This window comes from Hippocampus guttulatus, chromosome 2 (assembly GCF_054856545.1).
Source record: "Hippocampus guttulatus isolate MCC_2025c chromosome 2, RoL_Hgut_1.0, whole genome shotgun sequence".
Classification (NCBI taxonomy): domain Eukaryota; kingdom Metazoa; phylum Chordata; class Actinopteri; order Syngnathiformes; family Syngnathidae; genus Hippocampus; species Hippocampus guttulatus.
In genome coordinates this window covers 21790299-21803805 of record NC_141262.1, presented here as the reverse complement: position 1 = coordinate 21803805, position 13507 = coordinate 21790299, and the positions used below count along the sequence as shown (strand labels likewise).

The 13507-nt window shown below is 42.0% G+C and overlaps 1 protein-coding gene and 1 long non-coding RNA gene across 2 annotated transcripts; one reads left to right on the top strand and one right to left on the bottom strand.

The window, feature by feature from the left end:
• The first annotated feature begins 394 nt into the window (after positions 1–394).
• Positions 395–11548, top strand: emx3 (empty spiracles homeobox 3). The gene is made up of 3 exons (XM_086106003.1): positions 395–922; positions 9268–9452; positions 10383–11548. Exons 1-3 carry the CDS (start codon positions 565–567, stop codon positions 10551–10553), a joined length of 714 nt encoding a protein of 237 aa, XP_085962129.1. The 5' UTR covers positions 395–564; the 3' UTR covers positions 10554–11548.
• Positions 3127–4491, bottom strand: LOC147208904 (uncharacterized). Its single transcript, XR_015100293.1, has 2 exons — positions 4376–4491; positions 3127–3904 (listed from the first exon to the last, which is right to left on the bottom strand). It is a non-coding gene; the product is annotated as an uncharacterized LOC147208904 (long non-coding RNA).
• Positions 11549–13507: the final 1959 nt, after the last annotated feature.

Below are 13507 nucleotides of genomic sequence, written 5' to 3'. Positions count from 1 at the left end.
TTGATCCAATGCGTGAATATTTCGATGGAGTTATAATAGAGTACTTGAAACAAGTGCAGTCTGGTAAAAAAAAAAAAAAGATTTAATGTTGATATTTTAATTGAATCTATTTTGATTGTTTTTTTGGGACTGTTTTAGATTTGAGATGATTTAGATTCTCGGGTTTTTGGTTTTGATTGACAGATTTGAGTCATTTTAGGGCTTTGACTCATGTTGATTTGAAAAGGCCGACAAGTGCTGCAAGCCGGACTTGGTTGTTCCTCCTACTTATCGCCTTGTGCGCATGCGTGGCGTGCGCGGTGCACCTCCGCCAAGGAGGGCGAAGCTCTGGCAGGTGAGTTGCACGTCTCACAAGCACACACGCGCGCGCACGTGGTGGGAGAAGTTTCTTTGCGGGGGGGCGTGGAGGTCCACTTCGCGCTTGGACTTAATTCCCTCTATCGCTCGTCACATGATCGACTTGACGAGCGCCAGGACAAGGAAGCGGAACGGGCACAGGTGCTCGGGGGAGCGGCATGGTTTCGTTGTGAGGTGTCGGGGAATCGGGGGGTCCGTCCGGCCGCCATGTTGCAGCCGCAGCAACTCGGAGGCGTCAAGAAGTGTTTCTCCATCGAGGCTTTGATTGGGAAACAGCAGCAGCGGCAGCGGCCCGCCTGCTTCCAAACCGTCCGGGCTGCCTTCGAGGAGCCCATCCGGCCAACCGCGCTCCGCTTCCCGGAGGCCCTGGACCCACTCCAAGTAGGTTCCCCCGTCCGGACTTCGTACCCGTCCGCCGGACCCAATTTAGGACTGCACGTGTTCGGCCGACATCATCCCGGACTCGGAGTGAGCCTGTTGTACCCCCCCGCAGCCACCGCCGCCGCGGGCCCCCCCGCCTCGTGGATCCTCCACAACCACCACAGATACATGCACACGCAGGCAGGTAAGCACCATAGGAAGAATTACAAGACCCAAAATGCAGAATGTCTCACACGGAGCCCTGAGACAAAATGTTTGACTTTCAAAAAGACGTGTAAGGCATGACGTCATGTTGGGTCCAAATAACAAATGTTTCTCATACAAAAAAGCAAAAAAGAGCTCAGCAAAACTTTTACCCAGGCAATAATTTCATTTGAAAGTCGCTTGCACGTGATGGGAAAAGTGCTCAACTGTTGCCATGAGCCAGCATTTATGTTGTAGTCCTGATTTTATAACGGAGCAAAATACATCAGCATCTTTAAATCAATTTGTTTGACAACAAAACAATGAAAAAAATGATTCGTTGTCATTTTTAGCTATTCACTTATTGATTTCAAGAACAATTCATAAATGAGACACGAACAATGAATGATTCGTTGTCGTTCTCGTCATTGTTGTTATTGACCCCAAACAAGCACTTTTAACACTTCTAAAAAGAAAATCGGATCAGCAATCGTGAAAAATTATACATTAAAAATTCGAAGATAAAACCTAATGAGAAAAATTATGAAGCGATGAAACGAAAATGGTCATGATTGTTTTCTAACAGCAAACGTGATGAATTCATTGCTAGTTTGTCAAAATATGCATCATTCCAAACCTGACGTTTACATTGTCGTGAACACGTTAGTTTTACTCACGTGTATTATTTTTTGTATGAATATAAAAAAAATCAAAGATGAAAAACGGACTTTACTCTTGTACTTGTTTGTTGACACAACTATTTCCCGTAAGAACGTTTGTCATGAAAAAAAATCACCTCAACGCGTCTGTGAAACTTGTCGATTTCATTATTAGTTGTGCATTTGAAAATCTTTAGAAAATAATACTTCCAATTTCCAACCAAATAAAATATGAAAACGTTTGTTGATCATTTTGAAAATCGCGTAGTTGTTCGCAAAAAATAAAAGAAAAAAAGCCAAACGGCATTTCAAGTTGAAGTGCCACTTTTCATTTTTTGTTGTTGGAACTTTGTATTGATATTTCGTCACAGGTATTTATGCATACGTGCTTTGCGTTGAATGCATTTGCTTTTTATCCATTTCTTTTGGGGATGAGTTGATCAAAATTTGACTGACACATCCTTGTGTTGACGTCATCGATTATTGACGATGATAATGATGTACGAAACGTGATATTGACGTGAAGATGACGTAACGCCCAGACTTAGGACGGAAGGGGCCTCAAGGCCTTCATGGAGAGTCTGGGTCCAGCAACCTCTCGAAGAAAGCCTCTTCGCGCGCGCTTGTATGGCAAGCCATTTGAGCATTTATTCCAAATCCCTGATATCAAACATAAGTGTGTTACACTAGTTCGATCTCCTTCAGCACTAGTTCGACACTCGGCCACACTAGTGACACCGAATGTCGAACTAGTTGCACAGAAATCCTCACTAGCCACTCATTTTTGGCAACTAGTGCCACTTTTGTCCAACTAGTGCTGACAAAATTCTAACTAGTGACACCTGGAAGCACACAAGCAGAGGGAACTTCCCAGCTAGTCAGCTTTTTTATGCCCTAGTGGCCCACTAGACCAAACTAGTGAGGTTCAAAGTCTTACTAGTTTACTAGTAAGGTTTAAAAAGTGTTAACTAGTGAAACGTGGATTGTTCTAACATGTTAACTAGTGGCCTATGATTTCCTGCACTAGTTAACTAGTGGGAGCTGAAATATCCACTAGTTAACTAGTGGAGGATAAAACATTGATAGTGCACTAGTTTAAGACCGTTAAAGCCTTGATATCCAACTAGTGAGTCCAAAAATGTTACTTGCTCACCAGTGATGCCCCAAATATCCACTAGTTCCACTAGTGCGACATTTTGACTTCACTAGTTTGACTAGTGAAGTCAAAATGTCGCACTAGTGGATGTCACCCTACTCACTAGTCAACTAGTTAAATGGTCGTTTGATTTAACTAGTGATGGCAAAATGTTCACTTGTACAACATGTGAAACACTAATGGCTCACTGGTCACACTAGTTACGCTAAATGCTAATCAGGAGGCAGGACAGTGCCAGAAGTGAACACCTCCTATTGGCTCCATAATAAGAGCACCACCGAGCAAAAAATGAACCCTTTAAAACCTGATTCTGAGCTTTAACAATTATTTACCGCCATTTGCGTAATATCTACAGTATACAGAAGGAATCAAGCAATTTTTACCAGTCAATGTATCTGTAGGTGATGTTTATTTATTATGTACACGGAGATAAAGAGTAATGGTACAGCTCTACAGTATCTTTCCACTTTTATATATGTATGCTATACTAAATAAAATTAAGTATATAATGCAACAGTTCTGCAACATATTCTCCCTAAATAATGATGTGAATTTTCAGTTGTTGCTAAATCAGTTAGGATGCTATAATTTGTGGTGTAGATGCGAATTTAGGAGAGCAGGACAATATTTCGCATTGCAATTGGAGCAGCAGCTTGGTTGATGATGTCCCCAAACCGGCTCATCTATTATATTTGTCGTGCAATACAACGAAAATGAGCACAATTGAAAAACATAGGCTTCTTATATTTTAAAATAAAATAATCACATGTTTACCGTTCTGGGGTTTCTACAATCATGAATGAAGGCATTATTTACAGCATCTTGACAGCAGTGTGATCGAGCAGATTAGATGGAGTAGAATTTGATTGGGGCTTCACTGATTTATTTCATACAATTCATATCCAAAACACAGTTGAAAAATATTTGATTGTTAAAATATTTAAATACAAGAACTATATCAAGAAATTAACAAAACATACCGTTTTTTTAATGAGGAGAAAATTCTAAAAACATATCACAGATGACAAACGTTGTGCCTCTCCTCCTCCTGTTCTTCAATGAAGCTGATCACCCTCCAGCTCCCGTTAGAAACATCGTGCTGCTGAAGGTGTGCCGTCAGAATGGTTGTGATGCAGGAGGTGCTGTGGACTCTCCCAGAAACGAGGACCTAGTTTAGTTTAGTTGTAGATCCAGTAAAACATAGTGCAAATGTTACATTATTTATAATGCACAGTTACAGTCTTGTGAATATTAAAAAATGTACTTCATGTAATGCAGGCAGCGAATAATTCAAACGAACTAAGGCAGCAAACAGAGCAAAATCATGTTCCAAACATTAACTTTAACTCTTTTTTAAATGTCAATTAGCTTGTGAGTAATAAGACAAAATGTGACTGTCAGAGCAAACGGCAGATTTGAGAAAGTCCTGCCGAAATAAATCTGCACCCGACTGCGACTGTCAGCGTTGAACTGCCGCCATTGCTGTCAAAGTCAGACACATCTCCGAAATCGTTGGAGCAGATTTTTAAGCAGGCTTCATCTTGATAAATTGACCACATATCTGACATTTACACCATAACTTTACCGCCTAAAATAATCGTAAAACAACATTTTGTGTAACAACAAGAGTAATATTTACCCGAAAAGCTTTCAATGCGTCTGAAAGTTTTCTCCTCCGTTTTTGTTGGGGCTTGGCTCGAAATGCATCATGATTGGCTGCCCGAAGTCCACGTGTCTGTCGGACGTGCTCTCATTGGTCTACAATACAATCACGGATGAATAAATACTCAGGGTTTGCCAGGCAAGCCCTTTGAGTATTTATTCCATATTGCCCACTAGTTCACTAGTAAGATCATTTTGAGGCTTACTAGTGAACATGTAAGCCACAAAACGCCCACTAGTTCATTAGTAAGATCATTTTGACGCTTACTAGTGAACATGTAAGGCCATAAATGTGCCCACTAGTTCACTAGTAAGATCATTTTGAAGCTTACTAGTTGACATGTAAGCCGCAAAACGCCCACTAGTTCACTAGTAAGATCATTTTGATGCTTACTAGTTGACATGTATGCCCTGCCCCAAAACGCCCACTAGTTCACTAGTAAGATCATTTTGATGCTTACTAGTTGACATGTATGCCCCAAAACGCCCACTAGTTCACTAGTAAGATCATTTTGAGGCTTACTAGTTGACATGTAAGCCACAAAACGACCACTAGTTCACTAGTAAGATCATTTTGAGGCTTACTAGTTGACATGTAAGCCACAAAATGCCCACTAGTTCACTAGTAAGATCATTTTGAGGCTTACTAGTTGACATGTAAGCCACAAAACGCCCACTAGTTCACTAGTAAGATCATTTTGAGGCTTACTAGTTGACATGTAAGCCACAAAACGCCCACTAGTTCACTAGAGACGTTCGTGTTTATTCAACTAGTTAACTAGTGGGAGGCATTTTGTCTCACTAGTCAGACCAAGAAATGAACTTGTGCAAGGTTTGACTGAACATTTTTGACATTTTTCCTACATGTTGGGCTTTTCTTTTCACTTGTTGGTGTTAATCAGCACTTGTGAGCGACTGTGCACAACGAGTGCAACAAATATCTAACATGTAGGGATTTTTGTTGCACTAGCTCATGTTTTTGGCATACTAGCTGGCATGCACATCGCACTAGCTAAATAAAATTGCTTACTAGTTGACATGTGTGCACAACTAGTGAACTTGTAAAGTTTTGTAACTGCCAAACATGTAAACTAGCCAAATGTGATTATTTCACTAGTAAACTAGATGTGTGCACATGTCACCTAGTGCCCAGTTTTGTCAAACATGTTCAGTCAAAGTCTATACATGTTCAGCATTGAGCCTGACAAGTGAGACAAAATACGTTCCACTAGTTAACTAGTGATATGAAACTCTGTGTCACTAGCTCACTAGTGTGTCACACTGAACCCAACTAGTTTACTAGTGAGGAAACATGTGTATCACTAGTTAACAAGTACAGTGAAAATGAGCCCAACGAGTGTAACTAGTGGATATCTCTACATTGACTTGTGAACATGTTCACATTTTGAAACCGTCTAGTTAACATGTAAGGTCAAATCGATTGCACCTAGTTTACTAGTTTGGATTTCTGGATTCACTCGTCGACATGTAACCAATAATGGGCATCCTCTAGTGAACTAGCTGCAAATCCTCAGGACAACTTGTAAACTAGTGTAAAACATGCAAATGAAGTGGGTGTGATTATGACAAAATCTGAATCCCGATTGGTGTATTTTAACTGCAGATCCAATAGGAATCCTGCAGCCACATTTCTGCCCCACCTCCTCATTATATTTTGTGCAACTAGCTTACTAGTGAGCAGGTTGGCATCCACTAGTTCTACTAGTGAACATGTTAGACCTCACTAGTTGAACTAGTGCGACATTAAATGTCACACTAGTGCAACTAGTAAATATTTGGGGCATCACCAGTGAACAAGTAACATTTTTGACACTCACTAGTTAGATATCAAGGCGTCAAGGGGCTTTAACTAGTAAACTAGCTACTGTTTTATCCGCCACTAGTAACTAGTGAGTATTTCAGCTCGCACTTGTTTACTCGCGCAGGAAATCACGGGTCACAAATTCACATGTTAGATTAATCCATGATTGACAAGTTGACATGTTGCTGAAAATGAACGACTAGTTGGAGTTTGTATGCAACTAGTTCGACAAAGTGTGTCACTAGTGTGGCCGAGTGTCGAACTAGTGCTGAAAGAGATCGAACTAGTGTAACACACTTATGTTTGATATCAGGGATTTGGAATAAATGCTCAAATGGCTTGCCATACGCTTGGGTGTGTGTGAGCGCGTACCTCCAGGTGGAGGTTATGTATATTTGTGTGTGTTTGTCTCGTTGTGAGTTTGAGTGTCGTGTTTATGTGATTATTTTTGTGTGTGTAAGTGTGGGTGTTCTTGCAGGGCTGTAGTGCATATTTGCGTTTGTGTGTACTTGTTCATGTTAAAAATGTGTGTCATTTTTGTGATCGTGTGTTTGTGTGTGCGTGTACCTGCAGCTGGAAGTTGCATGTTTTTGTGACCGTGTTTTATTGTGTTTTGTGTGTCTTTGTAGGCGATTATTAATCCTTTTTAATTTTGTTTCGATTTACATTTTTTTATTTATCATTCACATTGAGGTCAAATTCTTGTTCTTTACTGGAGTTTATCCATCCATCCGTTATCTGATGAATTTTTCTACAAAAGCACGTTAGCACACACTTCTTTCATATATTAAATACTTTGTGTGTGCGTGTGTACTTCAGTATTGTTCTAACGAGAAGTAGTTTATTCCGTCACCCATCTGGTTAGCATCTCAGCACCGTCGCGTGTAAACCAACGTCAGGCAGGCAGGCAGGCGTTGGTGGCTAACAGGCACATGAGCGTGTGGTGAAAAAACGCTAATGAGTACAATCAGGTGTGTTTGGAACGAGCGGACTCACAAGTCCCAACTTGTTTCTAGTGCTCTGGGGACGCTAGTTTAGCGTCATCAACCACTCATCAATGCCATCTGCCGCTCCCCTGCAATGTCCCCGCCCACCACTTGTTCATCACTTCCTGTGTGTTCGTGCGTATTTTATCGATCTTTGTATGGAAATATATATGTGCCATCAAATTGAAAATCTAAATTTATTCACACTGGATTTGATCACCATTAAAATATTTAATGTAGACTTTTCAGCTTGGAAAATTCCAACATTCAGCTGTCAAAGATCACCAGGTGAACCAGACTGAGGCGGTCACGTGAAGCACTTCCGGTTGTCTAAGGTTGATTGCTCTGGCCTGGCTTCTCTCAGTGACCCAGAAGCGCCATTTTGCAGCCACATTTGTCGCTGCATGTTGATTTTTGGAGCCCAATATTGACTTTTTAAAGTTAAAAAGTGTACATTGAAGGTTTTGATGGTAATAAAATTCAGTTAGTAAATTCAGATTCTGGTGGCATAAATACGCTTCCATCTTTTTATCATGACATTCCTCAATGAAGGCGGAGCCTTTGCGGAAGCAATGTTTTAGTGATAATTTGAGACTTGTTCTCTATTGCTGTGCGAAACGTCAATAGAAAAGATGATGTTGCAAAGTAACAGCATGGACTTCGTTTGGAATCATTCACCTGTTATCGAGTCCCGACTCACTACAAAGGGACACTTTACAGAACTCTCTATATCACCGAAATGAAACTCCCTAAATAGTGGCTAGCGAATGAATCACAATTCGGTTTGCCGTTGATCCTCAGTGTGTGCTTTGCATGTGAATGCGACATGTCTGCCGCTTGGCGCTCGCCGTCACTGTTGTCGTCTTTGTCCCGGCGGCCACCAAGTCAACCGACGTTTTTGCGTGCGGCGTGATGGTCACGGACGATCTTTTCAGGCTGACCATTTACACTTTTGTTTTTATGTAAACGATATCAAACGTTGCAATGAAGGACCGCACCACACGCACGCCATTGGCCGACATTTAGCTGCCACATACACGCTTCAAACAAATCAGATCAACGATTTTACTTTTCCTACTGTATCCCAAATCCTCTAAGAACGCACAGGCTCCAACCGTAAAATCAATAAAATGACAAAGAAAAAAAAAAAAAAAAAAGAGAAAATGGCTTAGCTTGGAATAGCATCGCTAACGTGCTAAACACTGCTCTGAGCTTCATTTCCTATAATGTTGGGCCAGGGTGGAATATGTTGGTTCTAGAGTGTAAACCTAGTTTTTAAGGTTGGTTCTCAGGTGGAAAGTTGGGTCTAGTTTGTTAGGCTGGTTCTAGGGTGAAAAGTTGGTTCCAGAGTATAAAGTTGGATCGAAGATTTAAGCTTCTTCTTTGGGTGTCCAGGTTGGTTTTCGAGAGTGAGGTTTATTCGAGGGTGTACGGGTGGTCCTCGGGTTTAATGTACGTCCAAGTGGGTCGGATTGTCAAGTCAAGTCAAGTACATTTTTATTGTCAAATGTGCTACACAAGTTTCTAAGGTTGATTTTTGTTCCTAAATTGGGTCTAGTGCCTAAGGTTGGTCCTAGGGTGTGCGGTTAATGCTGGGGTATAGGATTGGTTTTAGGGTGTAAGAGTGGGTCTCGTTCAGGGGTACCGCCTGTTTTTGATGTCTTCCTACCCCAATACACCAGATTCAAACGATCAGGATCGTTATCAAGAGCCCAACCTGACAGGAAATGAAGCTCATGGAAGTGTTTAGCACATTAGTGATGCTAATCCAATCAAACACATTTTCGCTCGTTTCTTGTGATCCTTTTGTTTTTATGGTTGGAGTCTGTACGTTGTTTGAGGATTCAAGATAAGCCACATTTAAAACAGGCTGAAGAGGGGCTCTTGAGGACTCCTGGTCTTGTTTCTAAGTTTGGGTCTTGTGAATGTGTTTGCTAACATTAGCATTCTTTTTTTTTTGTTGCTAACATTAGCATGTTAACATGCTTAAACCCTGCTGTGACCTTCACTTCCTGTTAGCGGCCCACTTCATGCTTGTGACCTCCCGTATGGTGCGTTCAGGTGACGACGGCGGTGCGGAGAACCTTCTGTTGCATGGCGCTTTCTCCCGGAAACCCAAACGGATCCGCACAGCGTTTTCTCCCTCACAGCTTCTGCGTCTGGAGCGAGCATTTGACAAAAACCACTATGTCGTCGGCGCGGAGAGGAAACAGCTGGCCTCATCTCTCTGCCTTACGGAGACACAGGTGAGCAAACGGCAACACTGGAAGTGGTCCTAGGCTCTAGGGTCAAAGTGTGGTCCATTCTTGGATAGAAGGTGTCCACGTTTCTCAAATCTTCGGTAAGTTTTCGTGTTCGCGCCGTCAAAAGTATAGAATGTGGGGTTGGTTATAATGTGTAAACATTTGTAGAATATATATTTAATTTGTAAGGTTGACACTCGAATGTAAGGTTGGACAGACTGTTAAGTGTTGATGGTCTAGATCGGGGGTCGACAACCCGCGGGCCTAGAGCCGCATTCGAATCAAACTAAAGGGTCCACCTAAGAAGAGTGTTGAGCAGAATGAAATTTCTCCCATATTGTAGTTGTGAAAATTTTATTTTTCTGTCTTAAGGTTTATTCTTGATCTCATCTGGACTTAGGGTTGGATTTGGACTCAGACCTTTGTGGCTCGAACTTGACTTGGACTCGATAGAAGTGGACTACAGCCCTGCCCGAATTTAATTTGGGTTCCAGGTTGTATGGGGTTAAAGCTTTCTCAAATGTACGTTTGGTTCTACTGTGTCAAAGGACTGAAGGGAAGGTTACTCTAGGTTCTAAGGTGTCAAGGTGACAGTGTAAGGTTGGTTTTAGGTTGGAAGGTGCCAGTTTATGGATTGTAAGGTTATTTCTTGTGTGTCAGGTGTCAAATGTCGAGAACGTAAGGTTCTAGAGTGTAACGTGTGGTCGTTCTAGTGTTTCAGGTGTAAGATGTCATACAGTATCAATCTAGAGGTGTGGTTGGTTGTAGAGTGACAGTGAGTTTTGGTTCTAAGCCAGGAGGCGCGTTGTCATTCCAGTGGTACCATATCATGTTTGACATGGTGGACATCTAGTCACCCTACTCTCTGTATATTAGCATGTAGCCAAGTTAGCCTGTCCTGACACCTGCGTGCATGTTTGTGCGTGTGTGCAGGTGAAAGTGTGGTTCCAGAACCGCAGAACCAAACATAAGCGTCAGAAGTTGGAGGAGGAAGCCCCCGAGGCGGACCACAAGCGCTCCAAAGCCAGCCAGCACGTCAGCAGATGGCGAGCCGCCACGCAGCAGAACCCTGCCGAATGCGTCGGCGACATCGACGACCACTGAGCTAACGCGACTAACGCTGGCCCGGAAACGCCGCGTGGACGCCTAACGTTTGCCATCCATTCGGACTGAGATGAAGGAGAAAGAACATTCTTGGTTTTCAAGTGTGCCAACAAACACACAAAAAGGCTCTCCAGTGCGAGCTACCGTTAGCCTCCTAGCATGACACGGTGCGTCAATAATCACTATGAGTACAAACCCCCGCGGAAACTTGCATTCTCTCTTGTGATGCGAGGTCACTTGCTACCTAGCTGCCATGCCATTGGCTGAAGAACTTGTTGCGTGGGGCGGGGTTATGTATGAGCCACACTGCGGCGTCACAATCTCACCAAAGTGAGGACAGCTCACCTAAAGGCGTGTTTTAATGAATTGTCGCCCACCTCCAGATTAACTAGCTTGTTTCATTCCAGGCACTCCAAGAACGCAAGAAACTATTTTGATGCAAGATATTAATAAGTCACTTTTACATAATATATCTCCTTCAACAAAAAGAAAGAAATGTATTAATAAAGTGGGGGAAAAAAGCAAACGGCGTCTGTTATGAACAGACGAATGCCAGCCTGGTGGACATCTGGGACCAAGACCAGCACACGGACGCACGCGCACGAATACACTGCAGGATTTCCATCAAACTTCAATTAAACTGAGAGCCTGAAAAACTAAAGAGACCCGGTGATGATGATGAGTTTCTGGCTGTTTTTCCAAGAGTCGACTGACCCAAAAAGGGACACACTTAGCCCGAAATGAAAGGAGGGATTTTTCACATCGCTCTTTGGCATCGTCCTCTTTATCATGCTGTCTCGTTCTCGGAGGTCATGTGACAGTGTTGTCATGCACTACGTTGATTCGGAATGAGAATGATTTGAAGCGGTCTTCCTCTGATTAAGGGGGCGGGGCCAGAAAGATGGAACAGTTTGGTCTTCCTGTGTTTCACGTATGAAAAATAAAAGTCAATAGAATGAAGTTTTCCTTACCTTGTTTTTTTTCCTCCCACCCAAAAATCCATTTTAAAAATAGAATGAAATATGATGTGTTGTGTTTCCATGGAAATGAGTGAGGACACCCACAGATGGCAGCGAGAAATGAGCACTCAAAGTCAAACTTTCATCCTAACAAAAAAGTGATTTAGTTTTCATTTGACATCTTAATAACTGAGCAATTTTCTTTGTGTGCTTGATTGACAGCTTGTGTCCGGCCCACTTTTGTGCCCACAAGTTAAGTCACGACTACAAGTGCTTACATGTACATGAAGTAAAAACTTCACGCACTGTACGGGAAACTGAAATAAATATACATGCAATTAAAGTACTGCCTTCTTCCTCCATGTATCCAAGTAACTGAATTTTCAGTACATGAAGCACATAGAGGGACATAAAGTATTTGAATCTATTTAGGTACTTACAATTCACCTAAATACCTGTACAAACAAATATGCAACTGAAGTAATTAAATGTACCAGAGACATCATCAGATGACTTCCTGTCGGCACGGCGACCAAAAACAGACAAGCGCGCAAAACATCGACTTGGCCCTGGAAAGATTTGGTGCCAAAGAAGATTCAAAGGTGTAAATGACTTAACACCTCATAATGACATAATTACATGCTAATTACACTCAAGTCACAGGGAAGAAGAAATAAGAGATAACCCAGCATCACTCACATTTTTTTTTATATATGGTGTATACATGTGCAGATACCGGTACTATATATATACTTATATGGAATTTACATGCATATAGGTGTAGTACGTACTGTGTGCAGTATATATGTATATATATTTGCACACATACGTGTGCATGTGTGTGTGTGTGTGTGTGTGTGTTTGAGCGTGAGAAAGAAAGCGATGCTAATCAGTTAAAACGTTAGACAATGAGGAGTGAGAGCATTTGAAGCTTGTTAGGTTAATCAACACTTTTTGTATTCAAATGAGGTAGTCTTCACTCATTAGTTCAGGTGTGTGAGTGTGTGTGTGTGCGCGCGCACGCTGCAGCTTCCGCTGTTAGCTTGATAGGAAGCGATGTGAATGTTTGCAGAATGGCCAGTAGTTGATTTCGTGGTTGACGTATATGTCATTCATGTCATTGATGTTGATCGGAATGTCATTGATGTCATTAATCTTGTCATTTATAACATTGTTGAGTTTCTTTTAAATGGGTGATGGCATTGATGTTTTTTATTCGGCTATTGTTAAGGTCGCGAAACTGTCACCAGTGTTGTTTGGGTCAATGTTATTTGCGATTTGGTCTTTCATGTCCTTAGTTGACGCTGATCTTTTTCATGATTATTTTCATCATTCGGGAGGAGCACGCGTTTAATGCACGGAACTCACGGAGTGTTGCTTAGGTTAGAAACCGCTTTGATTGAACATTTCATTTAAAATCTTCGGACGTCCCTCGTTGATGAATGGACGTTAACAGTCCTTGCCCAGCTTTCAACACATGTCAAAAATCGAAAGAAAATGTTTGTGCTCAGCCTCTTTAGCCCCGCCCCCGCATGCAAACGATTCCAGCGATTTGCCTCAATGTCACGCCGCTGCGCCAAAGATGGCCGCCTCCCATTCAAAAAGGCCCCCACACTGCTGTGATGATAGCACACATTACTCAAATGTGTGCGCGTGTGTTTGCGATTGCTCAAAAGCGCCGGTTGGCTCCGTTCGCTGGCCGTCGTCAACGGCAGCAACAAAATAAACAAAACTTGCAATGGATATCGTAGTCTGAACGTGTCAATGTGTTGTCATCAACACTGTGTTGTTAAGTTGATGTTGATGATGAATATCATATTCGTCCCGTCAATTATGTGTCAGACATACATTCAAGCTTCGTTTATCTCGGGAGAATGGGGCGGAGGGCATTCCAGATTTCTTTTTTTTTTTTAACGGGAAGTTTGTTTGGAAACATTTAAATTCTTGAATTCTTTACGGCTGATGACTTGAACACGACTCATCTGCAACAACCGT